A 26,782-nucleotide genomic window follows, 5' to 3' on the forward strand; every position below is an offset into this window, starting at 1 on the left:
ACAGAAAAGGTGCAGGTGATCAGGTCTTAAATAGTAAATAGAAACTAATTAACCGGAGATTAGAAAATTGAAAGATTAGAGATTAGCGGCCCCCCCAGCTCCATGCCCCCCGAACCTCGCAAACTAACATTTCAGTGATTGCGCTGCAGTTTATCTATGCAGAAGGGGTTGAGCTGGCGTTTCTCTATTGTGGGGTTTATGCTAACGTTTATACTAGTATCTGTTTGCACGGCATCTTATTTAAATTACCATATGGTCATTTTTTGAATATGTTTTGATGTCTTCAGGGTTGGGCAGATGTATAATTTGTATTATTGGCATGGCAAGTGTGCGGATTGTTGTCAGCTATTTGGTGGGATAGACACTAAACAGTAGTAATTGCTGATGCATATTAACTGTCCTGGATTCATTTTCTTCGCTCTAGCTGGACACTACATGTAAATGAAGTGTCCGTTACAATAGTTTCTAGCAGATTCCTGTATACAGTAGAATCCTGTTAGCTGAATAGCGTTTGAACTTGATGCTGAAGTTGATGGTAACACTTTATATGAAGCTGTCATTTTGAAATAGTTTATTAACCCGTTATAGATGCTTAAAATATGGGTTATAATGTTTTTATAATGCATTATAGAACAAGTAATACATGGTAATAACAACATTTACTAGTGTGTTATAAATACTTAATAGATCTAAGAAATCTGCAATAAATTTAAATATAAAACTATATTAGCTGTAAACAAATCAGGACAAATCACATTAAACACAAATGATTTACACTTCATTGTATGGGTCATTTATTTTAAATTAATCTGCTTATTTAATGGTTTTTCATTATTTGTACAAAAATAGCAACACCTGCCATAGCAGTGTCAATATGGTGTAGGGCTTCCATGGGCAGCCAGCACGCTACTGATTGGACATGGCATGTAGCGATTCTGCAAGGTGCTTTTTAAATTGTGCTGGAGGGATACGGGACCATTCCTCAATGATTACCAGCCTCTAATTCCTTCAGGTTGTGTTGTATTGGGGGTGGAAATCTGCAGTCAAGTCAGAATGGCCCATACATGGAGAGAGGCACATCACTTTAGAGACTGTTCCTTGTGAAAAAGCCTCAGTAGTAATTTCTGCCGCCTTGAGAATGGAAACATCTGCCAACCAAGCACCTCTTATCAGCCCTCTATCAAAAGTCTGTCAGATCTATTGCCCTGTGGTCCCGTCGTGACTGAAACAGATTTGTGTCAGGGAGATGCATCTTTTACACATCACAGAATACATGTCAGGGATACCATTTCAATCAGGCCTATGGATGACACAAAAGTGTGTGCTGCATGTAGCAGGTTTTCCTGTGTTTGTGTTCCCTTTGAAGAAATCCAGAAGTGCTAGTCAGAACTATAGGGGTTAAAATACATCCAACACTGAAGCATTATCTCCCTCTGCTGGGAGAAACAAAGAACTGCAGTTTAGTCTCCTCAATACAAGGGTGGTTGGATAGCGGCTTCCCTTTGATCAAGGTGTTTTTTAGAGCATTTTACAGCACTGAGGAATCCCCCTGCATTGCTGTTCAGATCAGTAACGACCCTGATAGCTCTAATGTTACCAGTCGTAAACGCTGTGATAATAAGGACCTGTGTATCCTCACCATTTCAAATATAATATATAACACATGATGTGTGAGAGGAGGGGATTGCGTGGTAAGAGGTGTGGGATTGGAATCAGACTCTTTATACTAAACCTTTGTCACATATAATGGATTTATTTTACTGTGAAAATGAACAGAAATAAATACAATCGAAAATACATCTTCATCTTATTGAATTAAAAAGTCACATTTTACAGAATTTCAACACAAGTGATGTTGCTTAACTCAGGAGCGACTGTAAAATAATCAGAAGCATTGGTAATAATTAAGAGCCTCAATCAGAACTGCAAACTGGTTTCTTCTGCATTTTAAAACACTCTGACGTCCGTCAGCGAGGCTTTCATCAGAGAGCAATGCCTGCAGACAAACCCAGGATTCCTCTCCAGTATAATGCAGTATTACACAGTGACAGAGTGACAGTGAGCTGCTTCAATTCCAATCAAAGGGAATCATGTGAAATATCTGCTGGACAGCTGCTCCAATGCATTGCTATTATTGAAGAGTGAAGAACGAACTGTTACAGAGGAGCCTAAAAACCCTTCAAGAAACAACATCTAAACAGACAGACGAGCACATCAGTGTCAAAACAGACACCATGGGACTGAATCACCTGCCATACCACTGTCAGGAGGGTGGGGGAGCCCCCTGGGACTGAATCACCTGCCATACCACTGTCAGTAGGGTGTAGGACCCCCTGGGACTGATAAACCTGCCATACCACTGTAAGTAGGGTGTAGGACCCCCTGGGACTGATAAACCTGCCATACCACTGTAAGTAGGGTGTAGGACCCTATGAGACTGAATCACCTGCCATACCACTGTAAGTAGAGTGTAGGACCCTATGAGACTGATAAACCTGCCATACCACTGTCAGTAGGGTGTATCAGATTCCCACCATCAGATTTGAATAGCCCTCAAACACGATCAAACTATGCTCACATGGTTTAAAATATCTAAACACTAATACTTATTAATAATTTGAAAATCATCAGAATAGTTTGATCATGTTTGAGGGCTATTCAAATATGATGGTGAATAGTCTGGTCATGTATGAGGCTATTCAAAACTGTTGGTGAAAAAAGCACTTACAATATTGTTCTCTTTTATTTTTATTTGCAATATAACACGTATTTCAATTTTATTTTATTTTTTTCTTAAAACATTTCTTTTCTCATCTTTTTGATTGCAGCTGTATATTCAAGTTGAAATAACATCTCGCTTTCGGATCATGCCTAGAGCAGACGACATCAAGATTCACACATTTTCAAAAAGCATTCTCCGCGGGGGGTTGTGTGTGTGTGTGTGTGTGTGTGTGTGTGTGTATGGTGGTGTGTGTGTGTGTGTGTTGGTGGTGGTGGGGGGGGGGGTGTCTGTGTGTGTGTGTGTGTGTGTTGGTGGTGGTGGGGTGTGTGTGTGTGTGTGTCTGTGTGTCTGTGTGTGTGTGTGTGTGTGTGTGTGTGTGTGTATGGTGGTGTGTGTGTGTGTGTGTGTTGGTGGTGGTGGGGGGGGGTGTCTGTGTGTGTGTGTGTGTGTGTTGGTGGTGGTGGGGTGTGTGTGTGTGTGTGTCTGTGTGTCTGTGTGTGTGTGTGTGTGTGTGTGTGTGTGTGTGTGTATGGTGGTGTGTGTGCGTGCGCGCACGTGTGAGTGTGTCTGTATGTAGTAGCGCGCATGTGCGGTGTAAAGGATCCGCCCCCTATTTAAGTCACAGACGCGCTTTTGAAGCGATTCCTCAGCTGAAGTTTGAAGAGAGAAGAAGCATGAGAGAGAATTCAGGCAGGATTTATGCGTTTGTCCGGGGAGTTTTTTTGAAAACGGTAAGAGAGCTTTTTTTCAGAAATTGTACTCTGGTAGATTTTGTTTTGTTTTTGTTCTTGTATAAATATTTAATTTAGTATCTCCTTTATTTATTTTGTTTTGGCGATACACTTTTAAAACGACTAACGCTCAAGTTGTCCTGTGATTTATGTGTGTGATACTTGTTTAAACACTTTTTAAATGTCGAATAAGTTGTTTTCTGAATTTTTCTTTTGCTTTTGTGATACGCTATTTTAAACTTTCTCCTGTTTCAACTATTGGTTTTTGTTTGTGAAAATATATTTTGCTTTTAACGTATCCTGGTAAAAATATGTATACACCACGCATAAGATAACATGAGCATATCAAAATGAAAAAAATCACTGCGCCTCAAACCTTTGAACAACCTCATGCGTCTTATTAAACAAGGATTTTTGTAAATATGGACAAATGCAATAAGTGTATGTATATGTATATATATATATACACACCATAAGCATATATGTCTATGACCCTTTTTAAAACGACAAAACGCTCCAAGTTTTACTGTGACTTCTGTGTGTAATGTTTGTTTAAATGCTTTTAAATGTCGCATTAGTTGTTTTCTTTTTTGCTTTTATTACCACCTTTTAAACTTTCTCTTTTTCATTGTGTCTAATGTAAAAAAATACTAAGACTTTAATGTTGTCTGCACCAAGCATAAGTTAACATAAGCATTTATAAAAACTTGGTTAAACCCCCTAGCCCCTGATTACATAAATAACATATTAAACACTGATTTTTTGTACATATCTTATAAAAGACGTGCAATAAGCTTATATATATATATATATATATATATATATATATATATATATTCTCTCATACTCCTATATAAAATCCACGCCCCCTCATTATATATTCATATTTTCATACATATAAGGTCAAAAGGTCCAAAGGATCATAAATCAGATTTTTGACATAAGCTATAGTAATATTACTACTAACGACATAGAACGTCTGTACAGCACTGAAACACTACGTTTAAAAAAAACAACTGGACCGCTGAACCTCGTCTTCTTAATATTAGCAACTTTGTAACTTTGATACACGTGCCGCTGACTCGTTACTTTGTCTTCTCAATATGAAACACTTCACAATACATGTACATAAAACACTGAGGTACTTTCTAGAACATTATACGCTCCGAAAGAAAAAACAAAATCTCATTCCCAGTCTGACAGAGCCACCTGATGGAGATATAGAGAAGAATCGCTAATTGCTTTCAATAGCTGTGTTTTTAACTTGGACTATAACACCAGGGGAGAGCGCGAACGCAGCCCCCCACTCCCAGAAACGACACAGACGAGATTCCCGCATTTGCGACATGTGAGTTGTTCCACAAAAGGGATGGATGTGTAGAAAAGCCGACACGTCTGCGTGAATGAAATTCAAAAATGGAAACAAATGTTTGCCCAATGTGTCTTTTGTACATTCTCTGCTTCAAATCAGAGGTGCCATCGAGTATAAAAAGGTGGGTGTGGGGCACAATGTTGGACGAATAGCTCTTTCGCATAAAGACCATTCAAATGTATTGTTTTATGCTGCAAAGCTCAAGGCTAGCTTTCCCTTCTAGTAACACGTATTACCATGCATGAGCCTTGCTATTGGCCCGCACATGCGCAGCCCAGAGCTGCTTAAGTGTTACTGTTTGTGACAAATTAGAGATCTGGAAATCCTTCCCCCAACCTGTCACTGCATGAATGATATTAACCTAATACTATGAAAGAGATAAACCAAGACAGTCGTTCGCTTACGGCCATACCACCTTGAGAACGCCCGATCTCGTCTGATCTCGGAAGCTAAGCAAGGTCGGGCCTGGTTAGTACTTGGATGGGAGACCGCCTGGGAATACCAGGTGCTGTAAGCTTTTCTTTCTGCAGCTTGACAGGGGGCGCTATTTCCCTTGTTATTTATGTTACTAACCTGGAAGCTGTAAAGATAAACATCGTTTTCTTTTTTGTTTTTTTATTGTCCCATCCCACACAGGAACAAATCTGATAGTTTAATATGTTGCACACACCATTCTTAATTCCTCAATTCGTGACGAAATGTGACCCAGAAAGTTAAAAACAGTACATAAAATAAAATAGAATAAAAAAGATGTATAGGGACACTGACATGCATACAGAGATATTATTATTATTATTATTATTATTATTATTATTATTATTATTATTATTATTATTAATATTAATAATAATAATAATAATAATAATAATAATAATAATAATAATAATAATATTACAGTATTGAACATGCCCCCTGCTGGAAGCTTCTGGGAGAGCTGTCAATTTGTTGTCCTGTGCGTGAGTGTAGTGCTGCTTGAAAACTCCCTCCCCTCGCTGGATTGAAACCGGACATTTACATAACCTGAGCAGGGGCTGTTTCCCTGTATTTTACTTCCTGGCTCACATTTCTTAAAGAGTAAGGGTTTCTGCATGGATCACGTGTGTTAGGTTTAATTTCGAGGTTTATGTTTTGTTTTATAGTTGTATTTAATGATCTTTTGGAATACTGAAGTTATTACAGTAATGATGCTGTGCACAATGGTAGGAGTAGCTGTGTGTGTGTGTGTGTGTGTGTGTGTGTGTGTGGTCCTGTTGGATGTGTCTAATCTTGTTCTGTCTAGGAAACAGACAGGCTAATTAAGGGACAAACGAATAATACAATACTAAGCTACATCTGTAAATCTTAACCAGTCTAATAAACAGATGTTTTCTGCTTATTATGCAAAGGCTGCCCTTCGAATCGGTGATATCATGGGGCAAGTTCATCATAGAAGAGGGGTTCTTGGTCTCAGTTCAGCTCCTCCTTCATGGCACAAGGCAGCCTCAACTCAACAGAGGAAGCTGGTGGTCAACGAGGTGCAAAAACAGGAGGAGAGGATGAGGTGCGTAAAGGCCGTTTCCCAGGTCAAGCAGGGAGAATGGATGAGATGGGAGAGTGTGGAACAACGCAAGATTGGCTGGCAAGACCTATGGACAATGGAACAGAGCAGGATCAGTTTCCTCATCAGGTCAACATATGATGTTCTCCCATCACCACAGAACCTAAACCTCTGGGTAAGAGAGGATCCCTCATGTCCTTTGTGTTCATCACCTGCAACATTAAGGCACATTTTGACAGGATGTAAGGTGACTCTTAGCCAAGGACTGTTTACTTGGCACCATGACCAGGTGCTGCATTGTTTGGCCTTAGCATTGGAAGACAAGCGTAACATGACCAATAAATTGCCACCAGTTCCATCAAAACATTACACACAAAAGACAACATTCCTCCACCCAGGAGAGCAACCACCAAGAAAAGGTGTTAAAACCAACCCTCTCCCAGGACAACTGGAAGCTGTTGGTCAACGGCTTATTTTTCCTCCGACGGCATAGTGCCTGCTCACTAGTGGGTACTAAACACTTTAGATTGTAAATCTTCTAATGCGCACATTTCATTGAAAATGCCTCACAGATTGTCAAAAATTGAGAAAACCCCAAACTCAAGGGGGCGCTGCAAGAGAACCAAAATTTGCAGACCCTTATTAGATATAGTTGGAATCTGACATCCAGGTAAAAGAGAGGTTCTTTGCTGAGCTTTCTAGACCGTCCAGAACCCTCTCAGCAACCATACATAGATAGTGTTTTGAAGCCTAACAAAGTAGTCTGTATTTTCCAATCTTTTTTGGGATAACATTTGTATTACAGTATCGATCTTTCTGATATCTGGCACACGTATTCAGAGCATCACTCTGATGTCAGAACACTTTGAATGGTGTTTCTATGCCAAGGTCTGTGGATGTGTCTGGGTGTGTGTGTGTGCTTGTATGTTGCTGAATTAGGGTAAAGAAGGTAGAAAACGAGTAGTATTTCGTAAGTGTTTTTTTTCCAGGTTCTATGGGAGGGTCCTACAGCCAAACCACTGAAGCTACAGGTCAGAGATTCGGTATGCACAATCTACTGTACCAACTTCCAGCCTGTTAGACCTAAAGATGATAAATGAATAGCCCTTCAAAAATGCTACAAAGGTGTGTGGTAGAGCCAGTCTTCTAGTGCAGGAGGAGCGGAGAGGTCGAGTGGGGGTGTAGGGAGAAATGAGGGTCTGGAGGTAGCTGGGTGCAGTCTGGTCAATGCATCTGTAGGCTAGTACAAGAGTCTTGAACTGGATGCGAGCGGTGATCAGGTCTGTGCATTTTATATGTATATATATATATATATATATATATATATATAGATAGTATGCATTTTTCTGTCGTCTGGACGGTGTCAGTCCCCAGGATGTCGTTGCTGTCACCTGGAAGAAAGGAAATGACGTTGTTGCTCAGGTGAAACAGCATTCTACTGTACTACCCCACCTAATACTCCTGCAGGGATTCTGCACACTGCTTTCAACGTGACTCCAGCCTGGAATGGATCTAATGTTTTAAGTCTCTGTGAAATCAGCAACAAATTGACAGTAATAACAAGCCAAAGAGTCCCATATCTCTGCTTCATTTCTACATCTTTTAAACTGGTTCACAGGTGACACATACTAAGCAAATACAATAAGTATTTATCAGACGTGAGCAGTTAATTTCTCTAGCAGTTTGTTATTACTCTACATAGTAACACAATAGTGGTAACATGTCATTCATTCTCTCACGTATTTGTTTTTTATTCTGTGTACATCATCGTGTTACTTGATAACAATATGACTAACTGAAGAAACACAGCCCCTACCAGATCATCTAGGTTTTCATTAAAAATGACTGCTTCTGGGTTATTTTATTTGTTAATATGTGGCAATTAAGCAAAGCTATGGGACTCGTTTGCTTGTTGTTACTGCCAATGTGTTTCTGATTTAGATGCGATAATAGAGGCCGCCCTCGAATAAACGCCGCTGTCAATAAAGAAACGCGCAACACTGACTGTACAGCAACACCCCCTCAATCCAGCACGTACATTACAAACTAATGCACACACACACAGTAAACAAATAAACACACAACACTGACTGTACAGCAACACCCCCTCAATCCAGCACGTACATTACAAACTAATGCACACACACACAGTGAACAAATAAACACACAACACTGACTGTACAGCAACACCCCCTCAATCCAGCACGTCAATTACAAACTAATGTACACACACACAGTGAACAAATAAACACACAACACTGACTGTACAGCAACACCCCCTCAATCCAGCACGTCAATTACAAACTAATGCACACACACACAGTGAACAAATAAACACACAACACTGACTGTACAGCAACACCCCCTCAATCCAGCACGTCAATTACAAACTAATGCACACACACACAGTGAACAAATAAACACACAACACTGACTGTACAGCAACACCCCCTCAATCCAGCACGTCAATTACAAACTAATGCACACACACACAGTGAACAAATAAACACACAACACTGACTGTACAGCAACACCCCCTCAATCCAGCACGTCAATTACAAACTAATGTACACACACAGTAAACAAATAAACGCGCAACACTGACTGTACAGCAACACCCCCTCAATCCAGCACGTCAATTACAAACTAATGTACACACACACAGTGAACAAATAAACACACAACACTGACTGTACAGCAACACCCCCTCAATCCAGCACGTCAATTACAAACTAATGCACACACACACAGTAAGCACGTTTTATTTAATGGTAGTACAGTTCTTAAAGAAAATCCCAGATAAACTGCTTCCAGAACAGCAGTGCTTCTGAAGTTCCTATAGGTGGGTTTTAGTTCAATTGTAATTCCCGTACAAATAGAAACAATGTGCTTACTATCTATGAGGAGATTTAGTATCGATTTCTCTTGCAGAGAAATTACAAACACGCAAGTCACAGTGAGAAAAAAATAAGCGAGTAGGATGTATTGTAGTTTTTACAGAAATCAAACTGATATTTTGAGGTGATTTTTTGGGCAGAAGAACATCTACGTCACTCTCGTGGACTCCACTGCCACACCAGCATTGTCCTGCCCCTTAACAAGCAATACACACTCCTGATTCGCTGGTACAGTACTCCCCTGACCTTTCAACTCCCACCTAATAGGCTCTCGGTAACTGTCATAGCCACACATGCTGCTACATACAGGTAGGCTACCGTATTACAGAAAATAAGCAGCCGCATGACTTCTAAAATGTCATGAGTCATGGAATAAAATATCACATGTCAGGAATACCATTTCAATCAGGCCTGTGGATGACACAAAAGTGTGTGCTGCATGTAGCAGGTTTGCTTATGTTTGTGTCCCATTATTTGTTCCCTTTGAAGAAATCCAGAAGTGCTGGTCAGAACTGAAGGGATTAAAATACATCCAACACTGAAGCATTATCACCCCCTGCTGGGAGAAACAAAGAAATGCAGTCTCCTCAATACTCAACAAGGGTTGTTGAATACTGGCTTCCCTTTGATCAAGGTGTTTTTTTAGAGCATTTTACCGCACTGATGAATCCCCCTGCATTGCTGTTCAGATCAGTAACGACCCTGATAGCTCTAATGTTACCAGTCATAAACGCTGTGATAATAAGGACCTGTGTATCCTCACCATTTCAAATATAATATATAACACATGATGTGTGAGAGGAGGGGATTGCGTGGTAAGATGTGCTGAAGGAGGGCTGCAGAGCAAACTCAGACTTCACCTCTGGGGTATAGTGATAGAGCTGCTTGAATCACTATACCTTTTCTACACTCCACAATATTAGAAGAACAAATCTGTATCAAACTACAGCATGATTTCAATAACTCTGCCAGCTAATGCAAGTGAAGAGGATCTGGTGGCTGCTGTATGTCTTTTGAGAAGTGAAAACCCAAAGCTGAACCGTCAGTCCATTCCAGATATATCTGCAGGTGTGATGAAGGACCAAAGAGCTTCACAGCTTATCATTGCAAAGCCTTTCATCACTCATGAAGAACACATGACATGTCCCTGCAGATATACTGAGAGTCCTCGATTTCTCTCCAGTAGAAAGGAAAGATCCAGGATTTCTCATGCAAACCCATCACGTGTCCTGTATATAGGACTGGGTTCTTGGAAGGAGGTGGGATTGTTTGTGTGGCCAGTGTCCCGCCCGCATTCAGAGTCTCTACTGGGAATGGGCCTGTCCCATTGGGAGAAAGCTTCAGTCTTGAAGGAGTGCTGTGACAAAGGGTGCCATTCTCAAACTCCTGTCCCACTCTCTCCTCTCTGCCCCTCTCACACTGATTCAGCAGTCTCTGCTCAGCCTGCTTGTCTAAACCTGGCCTCAGAACCAAACCCTGCCTCTTAGAGCTTTATATAGCTCCTGGAAATCAGAAACACAGGTAAGCTTCATTTCTTGTGAAACCCATCCCTGTCTCTGTATCATCTCAACAGAAACAGCAGAAGCACATATTGTGATTCCAGCCCAGGATCACACTTCATGGTGAATCGAGGGTATTGACACAACTATTCCAATGGCTGGAGTTCCATCCTTCTTATATTCCTGTACAGAACTAGACACTCTAACACAACAGTCAAACACATTGTTAATACTGTGATAAATCAGGAGAAATGGACAGTCTAAACATGGAAACAAGCTTGTTCTTGTTATTCCGGGCCTCTGCTGGTGTTTTCTGTTGTTCATTCAGCTCGGTTTGGGTGGGGGGAGGCCAGGCTTGTCGTTTAGCGGTCTTTGGTTCACGTTGATCAGGGTCTTCAGGAACTTGTGATCATGGAAACTCAGGGTGAAGTGTACATGGGCAGCTGGTGTGAGGTGCTGTGGGGGTGATTCCATCACATTTACACAGTGGTTCTCCTAGGACTAAGAGCTCTAACAGAAGTTGTTCATGTCTATTTTCTAATAGGAGCAACAGAAGGGAAAGGGCACTCCACAGATATGCAAGTATATTATGCACAAGATTTTCTGTGTGGCAAAAATAAACTCAAGTTTCAGATCAAGAGAGCAGGTAAACTGATGGATAACTTTACGTGTGCAATGCAGGCCCTTCAAGTCATTGTATTCATCATTGTAATTATCTTGCTCTTAATTGTATTATTACTTGTACTGTGATTCTTGAAATGTAATTGTTGACGACTGTAAGTCGCCCTGGATAAGGGTGTCTGCTAATAAATAAATAATAATAATACTGTGTACTGGGCAGTTTTTCAGAAAGTGGGCAGGTTTTTACTGTGCACTGGGCGGGGTTTCAGGAAGTGGGTGGGTTTTTACTGTGCACTGGGCGGGGTTTTCAGAAAGTGGGCAGGTTTTTGGAAAAGTGGTTGGGAGAGATCAAGCAAACTACAAGAAAGTAACCTCAGAATTTGCAGGCGTGAAGAATACTTTTCTTATTATTTTCTATATATCTTCAAAAAGAAAATAAGTTAGCAGATATTTAATCTTAAATAACCAAGAGCTTTGCTGAACCTGAATCCTGTATTCAATTATTCAGAAGTCTGGTGAGTGACATTTTAATATGCATGATTTTTGTTTATTTTATTATTATTTTTAATATTATTGTATATAGTAAAGTAAAAATACACTCAAACCAGCCAGAATTATTTATGGATTCATATTTGTAGTTTTTATGCTGAAAAGTAGAGTTTGAGCTGTAAAATGGAGTGTTGAGAATTAACACAGAGAATGTTATTGAAATTAAAACAAATCCTCCTGGATACATTTTAAAACTATAGTTTATCATTTTATTGTGGATCTTTTGGTGAAATTGCCTTCTGCATTGACAGATTCATGCAAGAAAAATCAATTATTTTAGTAGGAAATATTTTATTTTGAAAGAAAGTAAAGTTGAAGACTTGAGCAAACATGACTGAAGACAGTAAAATGAATTTTATATTGAGGGGTTATGCATGCTTTCAAATGTACGAGAGAAAGTGACAGTAAAACTGCTGACAGATAAGCTGCAAGAAGCAAAAGGAGTTTAAATAACACTTGATCCTGTGACTATGCATCAATACATGTGAAAAGTGAAAACGAATAGATTGTGTTGTAGAGTAACCAGGAAAATGAAGCAATAGAAGGTTTTTTTATTTGCTTGTTTTTTTGTGATTTTATGAAGCACTTGTTTTTGTTGCTAATGAACACAAACGTGTTCTACAATATATATATAATTTGAAATCAGTAATTGTCACATTTTTTATATCAAAATTGGTATTGTTGATATCAAAAATATCAATTTTTCTTCACAGCTGAAGGGTGTTTGTCCAAAACGTCCTGAAATAAATGCATTTTTAATCATTTAAACCTTTTGTGTGAATCCCAAAAAACATTGTAATTATATACAGTAATTCAGTTATGCTAACTGGAATTGAAAAAACAATAAACAATAATCATATGTATTCATCAAAACATTTTCAAAATACTGTCAACAGCTAGGCTGACGGGCACACACTGTAAAACTATTCACTTTTGTTGCCCTTACACTTCACAGATCTGTTCCTGGAAATGAAAGCAAAAGTTTGAAACCCATGAAATTAAGAAAATAAGTTGCTCAGTGTGTGTGTGTGTGTGTGTGTGTGTGTGTGTGTGTGTCTGTGTGTGTGTCTCTGTGTGTGTGTGTGTGTGTGTGTGTGTGTGTGTGTCTCAGTGTGTGAGTTTGTGTCTCAGTGTATGTGTGTGTGTGTGTGTTTGTTATATTCTTTAATTTGACAATTATTTTAATCAAGATGAAAATATTTACAAAGTGCTGAAATGAAGAAAAAAATAAATCCATGTTTTCTGTTCATGTTCTATTATATCATTTTAGACAAGCTCAAGAGTTTGTTACAACTATTAAGATGCTAACGGCGACAACATTTTGAAATGAAAAAAGCCAAAACAAAGTAAATGTGTGTGTGCGTGTGTGTGTGTGTGCGTGTGCGTGTGCGTGTGCGCGTGCGCGTGTGTGCGTGTGCTTGTGTGTGTGTGCGTGTGTTAGTCATATTCTCCCAAGCTACAGTGTTCAAGAGTTTGTTATTTTAGCCAAGATGAAAATAGCTCAACTTTAAAGGTGCTAGTTGAGTTGGGCCCCTCATTACTGGGATGGGTGATCTTGAGAATGTCCAGTTTGTGACGGTCAGCTCAGAAAATACGATGTTTTAAGATGCCAAGTGGCCAACCGACCTCGTGGTGTTCACATTACTGTCCTTTTAGAAACGCTTTTGTGTCGATGTTCTGCAACCAACTATATGCAACACAAACACAGTTCAGGGGGTGTGAGCACATATTTTACATTTCTTATGCCAATATTTTTTCTACAAACACTCATGTATCCAAAATAAAATAAATACATTTTTAAAAAAAACTAAACTAAACTAACTAACTTCTTGGTTTACAAATTGACTTGTTAAAACAGAGTGTGTAAAATCAAGGGGGTGAGGGGCTCTTCTTTAACTTGTCATCTCTCGTGGTTATCTAACTTACACCCGTCCTATCTGGAGTGTATTGCAGTCACTTGATAACCACATTCTTCACAATACAGTATGCAGACTCTTTGACAGAGGGGCTCCTCCTCAAAGTTCATGAAAATAAAAAGCTAAAGTTTGAATGCACTGAAATGAAGGAAAATAAATATCTCCCTCAGCTGGGAGGTAGTACCACCGTTTCATTTTTTACCAGGGGAATTATAACACGACTGAAGTGAAATAGAGAAACTAGGTACCAATGTCACCTACATAGATAATGTGCTTCATTTACATGATCAAATTCTATCTAATGCTCATTATATTTAAATAGAAAACACATACAGTAGACAGAACACAAATATTCTCTGGCAAATTGAACCCTTTTATTTCTTGTTGGCTCTAACAATGATAGGAGAAGCACTTTTAGCTACCAGGGGCATTGGGCCACAGCCAAGTAAGCTGTATGGTGCAGTTTACAGTTTATAAACTAACTAATATAATGTATTACAATCGCATTTCAACCCTTTCTAGGCTGTTTTTAGAGATGTAATTTCATCTAAATATAAGTTACAGGCATTCTTCTTGGTGACTCATGACCAAATCCCAATATACCAACTCATAATAATAATTTATATTGAGCACTTTTTCATATTTGTTTGTCTTCTACCGTAATCGTTTCAATGTCAGCTAGAAACGAAGTCACTACAAACACAGACACGTGCACACGCCCACAGTACAAAAGTAAATGTCTGTGACATCCATACAAGCTTGGGGTAGTTCTAGAGCCTCGGGGCTTCAGTTTTGAATAAGGAAGATCCCTGGTTCAAATGTCACTGGAGAAGTTTGTTTGTGGCGTAGTCAACTCAACTGATGGACAGTTTCTTTCAGTGTTTCCAACAGTTTCTAAGATACGTCTTGGAATGATTTTGAAAAGGTCAGAGAGAGATTAACAGATGGACACTTTAAGGCAGCAAGCCCAATGTGACGAAACATTCCCTCACCCCTGTATGTGGAAAACAACTCGTTTCTTTAAGTGCTGGGTGTGTCCTGAAGCCTGACGCTTGTCACAACCTGAGCAATTAAGATAACAGACAACTCTGTTGGTGAGCAGAGATACCAACAACCAAGGATAAATGAACTGTCCTAAAACTTAACGCATAGATATTTTGAATGCCACTTAACCATAGGCAAGCACTAGGTCAAATGCATTGGTTCAAATACACAAGGGCAACATTTTTAAATGATGCGGTTAACAGATGCATGATACTGAAGAAAATGTGTCTTTGTCAGAAAATATAAAATGTAGGGATATCACAAATTCAAATGACAAGTGTCAAACGTGCAAACATGCTGTTTATCATTCATGAATAAACTTGTTTCGCTATGAAACTAATATGAACTAGGAATATGCCTAAAGGAATTGCAACAAACTGCCATAAGAAAAAGCAAAGTCTATATTCATTAATACTTTTAAGTAAAGGATTCACAAACAGCCCTTCATAATGTAGAGGTATTTTCTTGTTTCAAATGGACCGACAGTCTTCTTTTTTTAATGTCTTGCATGGAAAGTGCTTTGTTTCACTGGCTCAGTTGTTACATCAACTTACCGGCACAAGATGTTTTCTATTTTCATTCTATTTTGTATTTTATTACAGCAAAACCTGGAACAAGTGTGACAACCGGCTAGTATTTATTTTGTCAAAAATGTAAGCAAGTCTATCTTTGACAAATATTTACAAATCCCTGCATTTCTAATAAAGAATGAACAGTTAAGGGTTTGGAATGAACTTTTCTTCGTGTTGCACAGGATATTTGAGTTAATAATCTAAAGAGTGTGATGTAGGGCAGAGGCATCGACAGACATGTTAACACATGGACGCTACAGTGTTTGACAGCTGACCAGTTTGTATAGGCATGGCGGATGAAGTGGACAAAATCTAATATCTCAACAAATGCGGCATATTATTTACAGCTGGGAAACCCCTAGACACGACTGAAACAAAAATGAATAAATAAATAAATCATATACTTTGACATTTAATGTCCCAGGAAGTCGCTCAGATTTCCAGGCAAAACCAGAACGGGTGGCAACCCTGATTAAAGTACAAAAAATGAGGTTTAACATTAAAGTGACTGCTTAACCCCAACTATACATGATAATCAGGGCCATAACCAGAGCTCACATTCTACCAGGTCAAGCTTAGGTTTCAAGCTCTAGCTGCAGTATTTATTTGACTGCTTGGTCTTTACTATTCAACCTCCAAATCTATGTTACACAGCAAACCGACAGAGAAAACGAAGGAGTCTTTTGCACTTTACCAGAATTTATACATGAGCATCAGCATTAAAAACAACCAAGGGGCTCCCGAGTGGTGCATCCAGTAAAACCACTTGGTAGAGTGCAGGACATATGGTGTGGACGTCGCCTGTTCGAGTGCCGCCCGGGGGGAGGGAGGGTTAGGTCAGCCAGGGTGTCCTCAGGTCACAGCGCACCAGAGACCACTGTTAAAATTTAATAAAAAAACCCAAGGACACGACCCTAATGTCCTCATAGTTAGTTACAGCCATGATGATAATGAATCCATAATAAAATGCACATTGATTTCCATTCTGTATATTTATCATTTACAAAGCTGCAGTCTGGTAATGTAATTTCACTTTCTCAACACTGGACTACACTTGAAGATGGAAGCTACTGATCAGATGTGTCACCCTTGTTTTGTAGGGCCTCTTCTTCGATAAAGCATGGCTAATACAGGGGATGAGACGCTGGAGATGGCAGCTCTCGGACGACCCTTCCAGCTGGGAATGCTGTATGACTGCCGGAAGGATAGCCTCATTCCAGGTGACTGCTGACCCTTGCTTGCACTTATTCAGCCCACACGAGTGAGACAGCGCACCAGTGTGAGGCGCAGTAACAGGAGAGATTCAATAGGGAGCCCCCGCAGGGTAATCAGCCACTCTGCTTCTGAACAGTTTGCATGTTACATTAAAAGTTCAGATCTGGAAAATCTTACGTTTTAGCGGAAACTGTCAACATTTACTAAGGAAGGAATGTCCGGAATTAAGAAATAGATTGCTGGATTTACCGGTTAATCTTATGATTTACTGAAGCTTTATTGGTAAAGGCACTTGAGATTTATCTGACAATGTCCACAGTAAAGCGGTATCATATTTATTTTGGACATTTACTGCTTTACTTGGTAAATAACAGCATTTGCCAGTAAATCTTGAGATTTGCCAATATTCTGACTTTTACTGTAACAAATACAATATATGGAAAAAACATGGGCTGTGACATATAAGCAAATACATTTTAACATTGAAGAGATGGGCTTTGTATCAGAAGACTGTCGGAAATCGCGTGTGATGGGTAAGTGCATTAATTTATTACATACTGTAAGAGGGAGTGTGTTACATGTGTGGGTCGTCACTGAATAATCATGAGGCAGGCAAGAGCATTGGTGCTGACACGCCGCACAGGCACGCAGCCCCAATAACAACACAGTGCTGACACGAGGGTACCAGCAATGGCAGCCCTAGCATCACATTTACTAAAGAAAACAAAACAAAGCCAAAAATACAAGGCGAGCGCCAGTCTCACGAAAGTCCCGCTCCAGGAACCTACTACCCTACGATAACCCTCTCTGTGCTTGGTATCAACATCCCCTAAACTAATCTATTACTGTTGCTCCCAAAGTCCCAGCCTCCCAGCGACTCTGGGTAGCTCTGACGGTCCAGGCTGGGCAGAGCCTTCACAGGCACCGTGTTGCAGTTGAAGGGTTTTGTAGCAGTCATCCTGTGGAGCGGACCCTATATATATATATTGGAATGTATTTTATTCTTAAAACAAGGATGGTAAAACGCAACTTATGTGTATCTGGGTATCGTATATCCAAGTGGTGACTGTATATATATTTCTTTGTTTTGGAACATTAATGTGGATTTTAAAAAGTTAATTAAAGCCTAAAGTAAACTTTGCCTTGAGATGAATGTATTAAGTTGTTTATCTTGATTGCATGGCAGGAATTACGTTGTGGAACCCAGAAGAACTACAAGGCAGCATAAATGAAAGAACCCACCCGATAACCGAGTTCAGCGTCAGCACCTCGGACTCCATTGAAGATAAGGCTTCTGCTTTGAAAATGGACGCTTCCCTGAAGGCGAGTCTCCTGGGGGGTTTGGTTCAAGTGGGTGGAGCTGCAAAGTACTTCAACGACACACAGAAATCAACAAGACAATCCCGAGTCACTCTGCAGTACTACACAACAACACGATTTGAGAATCTGACCATGAATCACCTGGCCAAAGGGAAAGTGTCTCACCCCAGCGTGTTTGAAGACAAGACAGCGACTCACGTGGTCACCGCTGTGCTGTACGGAGCTCAGGCGTATTTCGTATTCGACCGGCAGGTATCCTCAGAGGAGAAGAAACAGGAAATCCATGGAGAAATGGAGCTTGCAATAAGTAAAATACCTACAATTAAAATCAATGGTCAAGGCTCTATTGACCTGAAGGAAACAGAAAAAGCTGAAGTTGAAAAATTTGAATGTACATTTTATGGAGATTTTCATCTCGAATCTAACCCATCGACTTACCAAGATGCTGTGAAAGCCTACTCAACTCTTCCAGAATTGCTCGGGGACAAAGGAGAGAACGCAGTGCCTATGAAGGTCTGGCTGTACCCGTTAATCAAGCTGGACTCCAGGGCTGCCAGGCTGGAAAGGAACATAAGTGACTACTTGGTAACATCTGCGCAAACTGTTTTAGAGCAATTTAATACAATTGAAATGCAAAGCAACGACATGATAAAAGACATTGTTACCCAAACGTTTCCTGAAGTCAATGAGAAGATTCAACAACTGAAACAAAGGGGCACGCTGTACAAGCTGAATTTCATGAGCAAACTGTCCGCTGTGCTGCCTTCCATCCGCGGAGGTGTGCAAGAGGAAGAATCACTCGGAGAGATTTTAAACAATCACGAAGAGTCCCCTTTTAACTTTAAAGAACAACATGATTGGCTGAACAGCAATGAAAGAGAAATCAATGCAGTGAGACGTTGCCTTGCTATTTTAAAAGACATACATGCTGTATCTTCTGTGAATGAGCTAGATGAGGAAGAATTAAACAATGAGACTGAAAATATTGTTTGCTTTACCTTCACCTCGCTGCACGAGCCAGAACCATATCTGGAAGATTTAAAAAACTACCTTGAAACCCAAGCGAGTAAGAACATTCAAAGTTCAATTCCTAGTAAGTATTTGCATCAGGAGAGCAAGCAATGGGTGAGCAGCGAAACTAATCTGAAGATAAAAATGTATTTGAAGGTATTCCAGGAGTTAGTGAACATCAACAGGGAAAATAAGAAAACAAAGTTCTTCATAGTGTCTAAGGAAGACCAGGAGTTTCCTGGAGCCTGCATTCTCCTGCATGAAAATGGATCGTCGAAATACATACATTTCAAGATCCCAGCAAAACCTGACGTCCCTGAGGTCTGTGATGTCACCCATGACAGTGTGACTCTGAAGGTGGTGCCTCCCAGTAGTGATGCTGATCAGAAACTAAAATACCATCTGGAGTATAAGTGTATTAATCAGAAGGAATGGACAATTCAATCCAGCACTGATAAAACAGAGACCCTCACTGTATCAGGATTGAAACCGAATACAGAGTATGAATTTAGATACACAGTGGAAGGGAAGTTGGGGTATTCTGTGAGCAGTGACACAACCAGCAAAGTCAAGACAACAAGCCCACCTGCACAAGACACAGGTCAGTGGTTAGTTACTTTTTTTAAATGTCACGAATATCTTCTATCATCACCCTTCTCTATAGTAATCATTGACAAGTTAGAGTATTATATATTTTTTTAGGGCTGTGTCCGAAGGTTCGTTCTGTAGCCAGGGATTCAAAGATTATTTTAAACTAAAGCATAGCGCGGGGCTGGCAGGGGAGAGTGTAGCATGCACGGGGGAAGGCAGCAGCAGGGCTGGCAGGGGAGAGTGTAGCGTGCACGGGGGAAGGCAGCAGTGGGGCTGGCAGGGGAGAGTGTAGCGTGCACGGGGAAGGCAGCAGCGGGGCTGGCAGGGGAGAGTGTAGCGTGCACGGGGGAAGGCAGCAGCAGGGCTGGCAGGGGAGAGTGTAGCGTGCACGGGGGAAGGCAGCAGCGGGGCTGGCAGGGGAGAGTGTAGCGTGCACGGGGGAAGGCAGCAGCGGGGCTGACAGGGGAGAGTGTAGCGTGCACGGGGGAAGTCAGCAGCGGGGCTGGCAGGGGAGAGTGTAGCGTGCACGGGGGAAGGCAGCAGCGGGGCTGGCAGGGGAGAGTGTAGCGTGCACGGGGGAAGGCAGCAGCGGGGCTGGCAGGGGAGAGTGTAGCGTGCATGGGGGAATGCAGCAGCGGGGCTGGCAGGGGAGAGTGTAGCATGCACGGGGGAAGTCAGCAGCGGGGCTGGCAGGGGAGAGTGTAGCGTGCACGGGGGAAGGCAGCAGCGGGGCTGGCAGGTGAGAGTGTAGCGTGCACGGGGGAAGGCAGCAGCTGGGCTGGCAGGGGAGAGTGTAGCATGCACGGGGGAAGGCAGCAGCGGGGCTGGCAGGGGAGAGTTTAGCGTGCACGGGGGAAGGCAGGAGTGGGGCTGGTAGGTGACATAACACACATGAAGACATAAGCCTGATATACCGCTGTACGAAAGAGCTGGCTCCTTTGCAAGTGTCTATCGGGCTTTTCAGATTGATATGAATGGCTTGCTTTCTTGTATTTATCATGGTTACACTGGGAAGTCATGTGACAGGATGTTAAAAGTGAAACTGAATTCACAAATGCACTGTTTTCTTTTTACCTGCAGGGGAATCCATCCTGTCCTGCTAAGAGATGAGTTTACTGTTTTAGACACGTAATCAAATATGCATGGATCACTTTCCATCAGTACTGTTCAATTGGTAGCTTCCTGTATAAATGACACATGCCACAGGTCCAGGCTCTGTATTAATAGAGGGGATCATATCTTACAGGATCAGATATGACAAGCTCTGCTGTATTAATAGAGGGGATCCTATCTTACAGGATCAGATATGACAGGCTCTGTATTAATAGAGGGGATCGTATCTTACAGGATCAGATATGACAGGCTCTGTATTAATAGAGGGGATTGTATCTTACAGGATCAGATATGACAGGCTCTGTATTAATAGAGGGGATCGTATCTTACAGGATCAGATATGACAGGCTATATATTAATAGAGGGGGTTGTATCTTACAGGATCAGATATGACAGGCTCTGTATTAATAGAGGGCATCGTATCTTACAGGATCAGATATGACAGGCTCTGTATTAATAGAGGGGATCGTATCTTACAGGATCAGATATGACAGGCTCTGTATTAATAGAGGGGATCATATCTTACAGGATCAGATATGACAGGCTCTGTATTAATAGAGGGGATCGTATCTTACAGGATCAGATATGACAGGCTCTGTATTAATAGAGGGGGTCGTATCTTACAGGATCAGATATGACAGGCTCTGCTGTATTAATAGAGGGGATTGTATCTTACAGGATCAGATATGACAGGCTCTGTATTAATAGAGGGGATCGTATCTTACAGGATCAGATATGACAGACTCTGTATTAATAGAGGGGATTGTATCTTACAGGATCAGATATGACAGGCTTACTCCCCCCCACACTGGGGAATACATGGCAGCATTAACTTAGGATACTTGATGAACCTGGCTAATTAGTACTTCACATCTCACAGTACTAAGCAGCTTGGTTATTTTTTGCAAACATGTTAGTAGTTTTATAGTGTGTTTACTGTGTTAAGTAATAATATGTAATTGAACTGAGTGCGTTTTAATTTCAGAGTTTATGTAGAAATGGAAGGACAGAAAGGAGTTGTACAATATCTATAGAATTCAGCATGGGGTGGTGTGTGATATGAGAATGTAATGCACACCGAGGGGGTTATCCAGGCATTACATGCTCATGTATCACACAAACAAACACACACACACACACACACACACACACACACACACACACGCTGCCCCATGCAATATCTTTATAATCTCTGCTGAACTCCATAAAGAATTGTATTTAAAATAGCAACAACTTTGATAACGTGCACACAGTTTAAAATAAGGTTTGCATTGTGTGAGACAGTACAGAGAAAACCGCGATTGCTGTGGTCTGTACTAGGAGTGATAGGAGACTGCAACCAAAGAGAACACTTTGAACTTGTAACTTAAAAACAGCACGTTCCCTTTCAAGCACGAAATGGGTATCAACCTCTTTAACAAAATAAATAAATAAAAATAAGTTTAAAGAAAGAAACTCTTATGATAATAAGCTAACGTTTCCTGTAGTTTTTCAGGTGTTGTGGAGCTGAATTCTTCTTCTCTGCAGAGTGACATTCCTGTTTTGTTTTTGTTTTGTTTTTTTGTCGTCAGGGTTTCCGTGGCAATTGTTAGGGAGCGTGTTAAAATGACGCGCTTTCACATTTCTATTTTTCCATTGCTGTGTTCACCGGTTTGTTCTGATGGTGGTTGTGTTTGCTCACATTTCTGTGAACCCTTTTTGTGTGAAGTGGATTCCCTTCAGTCCGAATCAGAGTGTATTTCAAAGCCCGTTGGTGTGGGTCCGTGTGATTTTTCGGGTGTCCGGTTTCTCCATGTTTGCGGTGACTCCCTCATGGAAATGCAGCTCTGTCCTCAGATGGGATGCGGAGCGGCTGTTGCCGAGGTGGTTCCGATGTTGGAAACGCGGGTTTCTCTTGGATTGATCAGGGAGGGCTGGACGGGTTTCTTTATCAAGCGCTCCCGAGAGGATTGTGGGATGTGTTGCTGTTTAATATAACGTTATAACTACATTAATAACATACGCGTACAGACACCTTACAGTACGCTGCTAAAGAATAAGAATCACATGAAGCTGAATAATGTATAAAGAGATATTAAAAATAAAACATGTCTATATATGTTCGTTGCTGTGAGGGCAGATTCACATCCCAGCGCTTTGGTATCTCTGGGCTTGAAACGACGCTCCATAAGTATAACACCTATTATTATTATTATTATTATTATTATTATTATTAGGTGGGAGCAGGGAGGATGGAGGAGGGAGTAGGGAGGAGGGAGCAGGGAGGATGGAGGAGGGAGCAGGCAGGATGGAGGAGGGAGCAGGGAGGAAGGAGCAGGGAGGATAGAGGAGGGAGGAGGGAGCAGGCAGGAGGGAGCAGGGAGAATGGAGGGGGAGCAGGCAGGATGGAGGTGGGAGCAGGGAGGAAGGAGCAGGGAGGATAGAGGAGGGAGGAGGGAACAGGGAGGAGGGAGCAGGTAGGAGGGAGCAGGGAGAATGGAGGAGGGAGCAGAATGGAGGAGAGAGCAGGAAGGAGGGAGCAGGGACTGGTGAAGCAGGGAGGAGGGAGTGATTTGAGGACGGCGTAAACAGTGACTGTTGTATGTTTCAATTCTATTTCTCTCTCTTTTTTCTGCCCAGTGAATGAAGTTGCAGTTTACAGTCTGCAGGCTCCAGAGCCAAGGAACAGAGCTGAGTTTTTAAAATGTAAGTCTGTTTGCACTGAAACATTTGATTGAAAGATGTGTCACTCCATTGTGAGAAGAGCTAACACTACAGAACAGGGAGGGGTGGAGCTTGAGGGCAGCAATTATTATTATTTATTAGTAATTGTGAAGCCATTAATCTACACTCCTCTCCAACAAGTATTGGTTCAGATGAATACATGCAGAATGACTGGGGGAGGGGCATTTGTTGCCTATTTTTCCACTCAGACCTTTCTCTCCCTAAATATCTTGATATCCCTGAATAGATAATCATCCCATCTTTTAATACATGTACAATGCATGTGAAACCAGTTGTGGGGTAAAATGAACAGCTATCCCTCCCAGTCATCCTGTGCTGGTAGTAAATGTATATTGCAGTATCACTGCACTTGTGGGATGGATTGCTCATTAAAATATTAGACAGATATTTGAAGAGTGGATGATATTCTATTGAAGATATTTAGTAAGCAAGGGGTCTGAGTGGGTAAAATGCAACACATACTCTGTAGGAACATTAAGTGAACTGTAATTGTATGCAGAGCTGCATTTGATTGGTTCCAATTGAAGAAGTTTGATAAGATCGAGGAATTATAATGAACAAAACAATCAAGAGGGTTTAAAGACAGCTTCCCATGTACCCGCATGGACCTCTCAGAACTACATTTCCAATCATCTTCCTGCTCACATATGTGATTGAGATGGAATTACCAGTGAGCAGGAGGATGATGGGAAATGTAGTTCTGAGAGGTCCATGCTGGTCCACGGGAAGCCATCTTGAGGCAGGTAATGCAATTTAAAAGTTTTAAAAAGTGGTCAAAATGTATTCAAAAAATAATTAAAACAACACACACACCTTCCATAAACAGGATGTGAGGATGCAGCAGACAATGACTGTTGATTTTCTCAGTGATTTGACTTTTCTAACCATCTCTCCTTTACCCGTCCTCTTCTCTTCAATCAGATTCCTGGCAGCTCACACTGGACCCCAACACAGCGCATAGAAACCTCTGTCTGTCTGAAGGGAACAGAAAAGTGACATGGAGGAGAGAGACCCAGAGATATCCTGATCACTCAGAGAGATTTGACAGCCGGTCCCAAGTGCTTTGCAGAGAGGGTTTGTCTGGGACTCGCTGTTACTGGGAGATTGAGTGGAGTGGGGAATGGGCTTCTATAGGAGTCACATATAAAGGAATCAGCAGGAAAGGATGGGATTGTTCCTGTGGCCTTGGATCCAATGACAAGTCCTGGAGTGTGTACTGCTCTGATTCCAATTACACTGCCCGGCACAATAACAATGAAACTACAATAACTGCCCCCCACTCCCCCAGAATAGGAGTGTATCTGGACTTTAATGCCGGCACGCTGTCCTTTTATGGCGTCTCTGACACAATGACCCTCCTGCACAGATTCCAAACCACATTCACTGAGCCGCTCTATCCTGGGTTTAGGCTTTGGGGTTCTGATTCCTCTGTAACAATCTGCCATCTGAACTAGACTGTTTTGTGTTGTAAGAAACCCTTTGTATTGAACTCCCTGTCTGTCCTCTCCACTCCTCGGGTGAAGGGAATGTTCAATCTGACACAACTTTGGATGAAAGTTAGGGGGGAAATCGGCGCCACCTGCAGAGCGAAAAAAGGTGAATTATTTGTTTTTAGCAACGAATGGATTTCATAGGAAGTAACTGTATTTAATTTCCTTTTTAAGAATTGTTATGTTTTATATATATTTTAAAAAATGGCATCCAATATTCAGTGCTGTAACAGTTTAAAAAAAGTGAACTTAAGTTTGCTTTATTGTGTGTGTGTTTTTGTTTTTTGATTTCCATAAAATGTTTAATATTTCAGATTTTAGTAATGTGATTTAATAAAAAAAATTAACGTGATAGACTGACTTTTTCTCATTTCTTAATACTCATTAACATGGTTTTTCAAATGAGAATGAGAAAGAAAGAGGGGAATGAGAGAGAAAGAGCTATAGTAAGGCATAGGGAAGCATTGTAAAACACAGAGAGGTCTGGTAAAACATAGGGAAGCATTGTAAAGCACAGAGAGGTCTGGTAAAGCATAGAGAAGCATTGTAAAGCACAGGGAGGTCTGGTAAAGCATAGGGAAGCATTGTAAAGCACAGAGAGGTCTGGTAAAGCATAGGGAAGCATTGTAAAGCACAGAGAGGTCTGGTAAAGCATAGGGAAGCATTGTAAAGCACAGAGACGTCTTGTAAAGCATAGGGAAGCATTGTAAAGCACAGAGAGTTCTGGTAAAGCATAGGGAAGCATTGTAAAGCACAGAGAGGTCTGATAAAGCATAGGGAAGCATTGTAAAGCACAGAGAGGTGTGGTAAAGCATAGGGAAGCATTGTAAAGCACAGAAAGGTCTGGTAAAGCATAGGGAAGCATTGTAAAGCACAGAAAGGTCTGGTAAAGCATAGGGAAACATTGTAAAGCACAGAGAGGTCTGGTAAAGCATAGGGAAGCATTGTAAAGCACAGAGAGGTCTGGTAAAGCATAGGGAAGCATTGTAAAGCTCAGAGAGGTCTGGTAAAGCATAGGGAATCATTGTAAAACACAGAGGGATCTGGTAAAGCATAGGGAAGCATTGTAAAGCACAGAGAGGTCTGGTAAAGCATATGGAAGCATTGTAAATCAAAGAGAGGTCTGGTAAAGCATAGGGAAGCATTGTAAAGCACAGCGAGGTCTGGTAAAGCATAGGGAAGCATTGTAAAGCACAGAGAGGTCTGGTAAAGCATAGGGAAGCATTGTACAGTACAGAGAGGTCTGGTAAAGCATAGGGAAGCATTGTAAAGCACAGAGAGGTCTACTAAAGCATAGGGAAGCATTGTAAAGCACAGAGAGGTGTGGTAAAGCACAGGGAACCATTGTAAAGCACAGAGAGGTCTGGACTCTAACCCTGGGCTTGAGACTCAGCTCAGTGATTTGGATTCCTGAACAGCTTCTTAGTAAAGGTATTATTCAGCATGCCGCCGCACCGTGAACTAATAAGAAAAGACTTTCAGTACCTGGCAGGCTCTTGTGACATATCAGGAGGGTCATTCTCTTTACTCCTTCTTCTTCTCCTTGGAGTCGGGTCCATGCCTCTCTCTACTGAATCACTCGTTCCTCAGTTAGCTGTGTTTCTCCTCTGCCCAGGGTGTCAGGTTCAACAACATTACTGGAGAGTTGGTTCCAGACCCTCACAATTCTCTGTGTAAAAAAAAAGTGCCTCCTATTTTCTGTTCTGAATGCCCCTTTATCTAATCTCCATTTGTGACCCTTGGTCCTTGTTTCTTTTTTCAGGTTGTAAAAGTCCCCTGGCTCGACATTGTCAATACCTTTTAGGATTCTGAATGTTTGAATCAGATCGCTGTGTAGTCTTCTTTGTTCAAAACTGAA

General features: G+C 41.2%; 1 protein-coding gene and 1 non-coding gene across 2 annotated transcripts; both read left to right on the forward strand.

Annotated features, from left to right (window-relative positions):
* Positions 1–5,223: 5,223 nt before the first annotated feature.
* On the forward strand, positions 5,224–5,342 carry LOC131723232 (5S ribosomal RNA). Its single transcript, XR_009320184.1, has one exon. It is a non-coding gene; the product is annotated as a 5S ribosomal RNA (ribosomal RNA).
* A 6,395-nt stretch (positions 5,343–11,737) lies between these two features.
* LOC131723163 (neoverrucotoxin subunit alpha-like) lies at positions 11,738–25,276 on the forward strand. The gene is made up of 5 exons (XM_059016628.1): positions 11,738–11,894; positions 16,561–16,680; positions 17,862–19,607; positions 23,330–23,395; positions 24,356–25,276. Exons 2-5 carry the CDS (start codon positions 16,581–16,583, stop codon positions 24,886–24,888), a joined length of 2,445 nt encoding a protein of 814 aa, XP_058872611.1. The 5' UTR covers positions 11,738–11,894; positions 16,561–16,580; the 3' UTR covers positions 24,889–25,276.
* Positions 25,277–26,782: the final 1,506 nt, after the last annotated feature.

The sequence above is a fragment of the Acipenser ruthenus genome, chromosome 53 (genome assembly GCF_902713425.1).
Source record: "Acipenser ruthenus chromosome 53, fAciRut3.2 maternal haplotype, whole genome shotgun sequence".
Lineage (NCBI taxonomy): Eukaryota > Metazoa > Chordata > Actinopteri > Acipenseriformes > Acipenseridae > Acipenser > Acipenser ruthenus.

Excerpts from the sequence above, each read along its gene's own strand:
- LOC131723163 (XM_059016628.1), top strand. The coding sequence starts at position 16,581 with ATGGCTAATACAGGGGATGAGACGCTGGAGATGGCAGCTCTCGGACGA. Across the intron at positions 16,681-17,861 it reads GAAGGATAGCCTCATTCCAG|GAATTACGTTGTGGAACCCA; the intron begins GTGACTGCTGAC and ends ATTGCATGGCAG. Across the intron at positions 19,608-23,329 it reads CCCACCTGCACAAGACACAG|TGAATGAAGTTGCAGTTTAC; the intron begins GTCAGTGGTTAG and ends TTTTCTGCCCAG.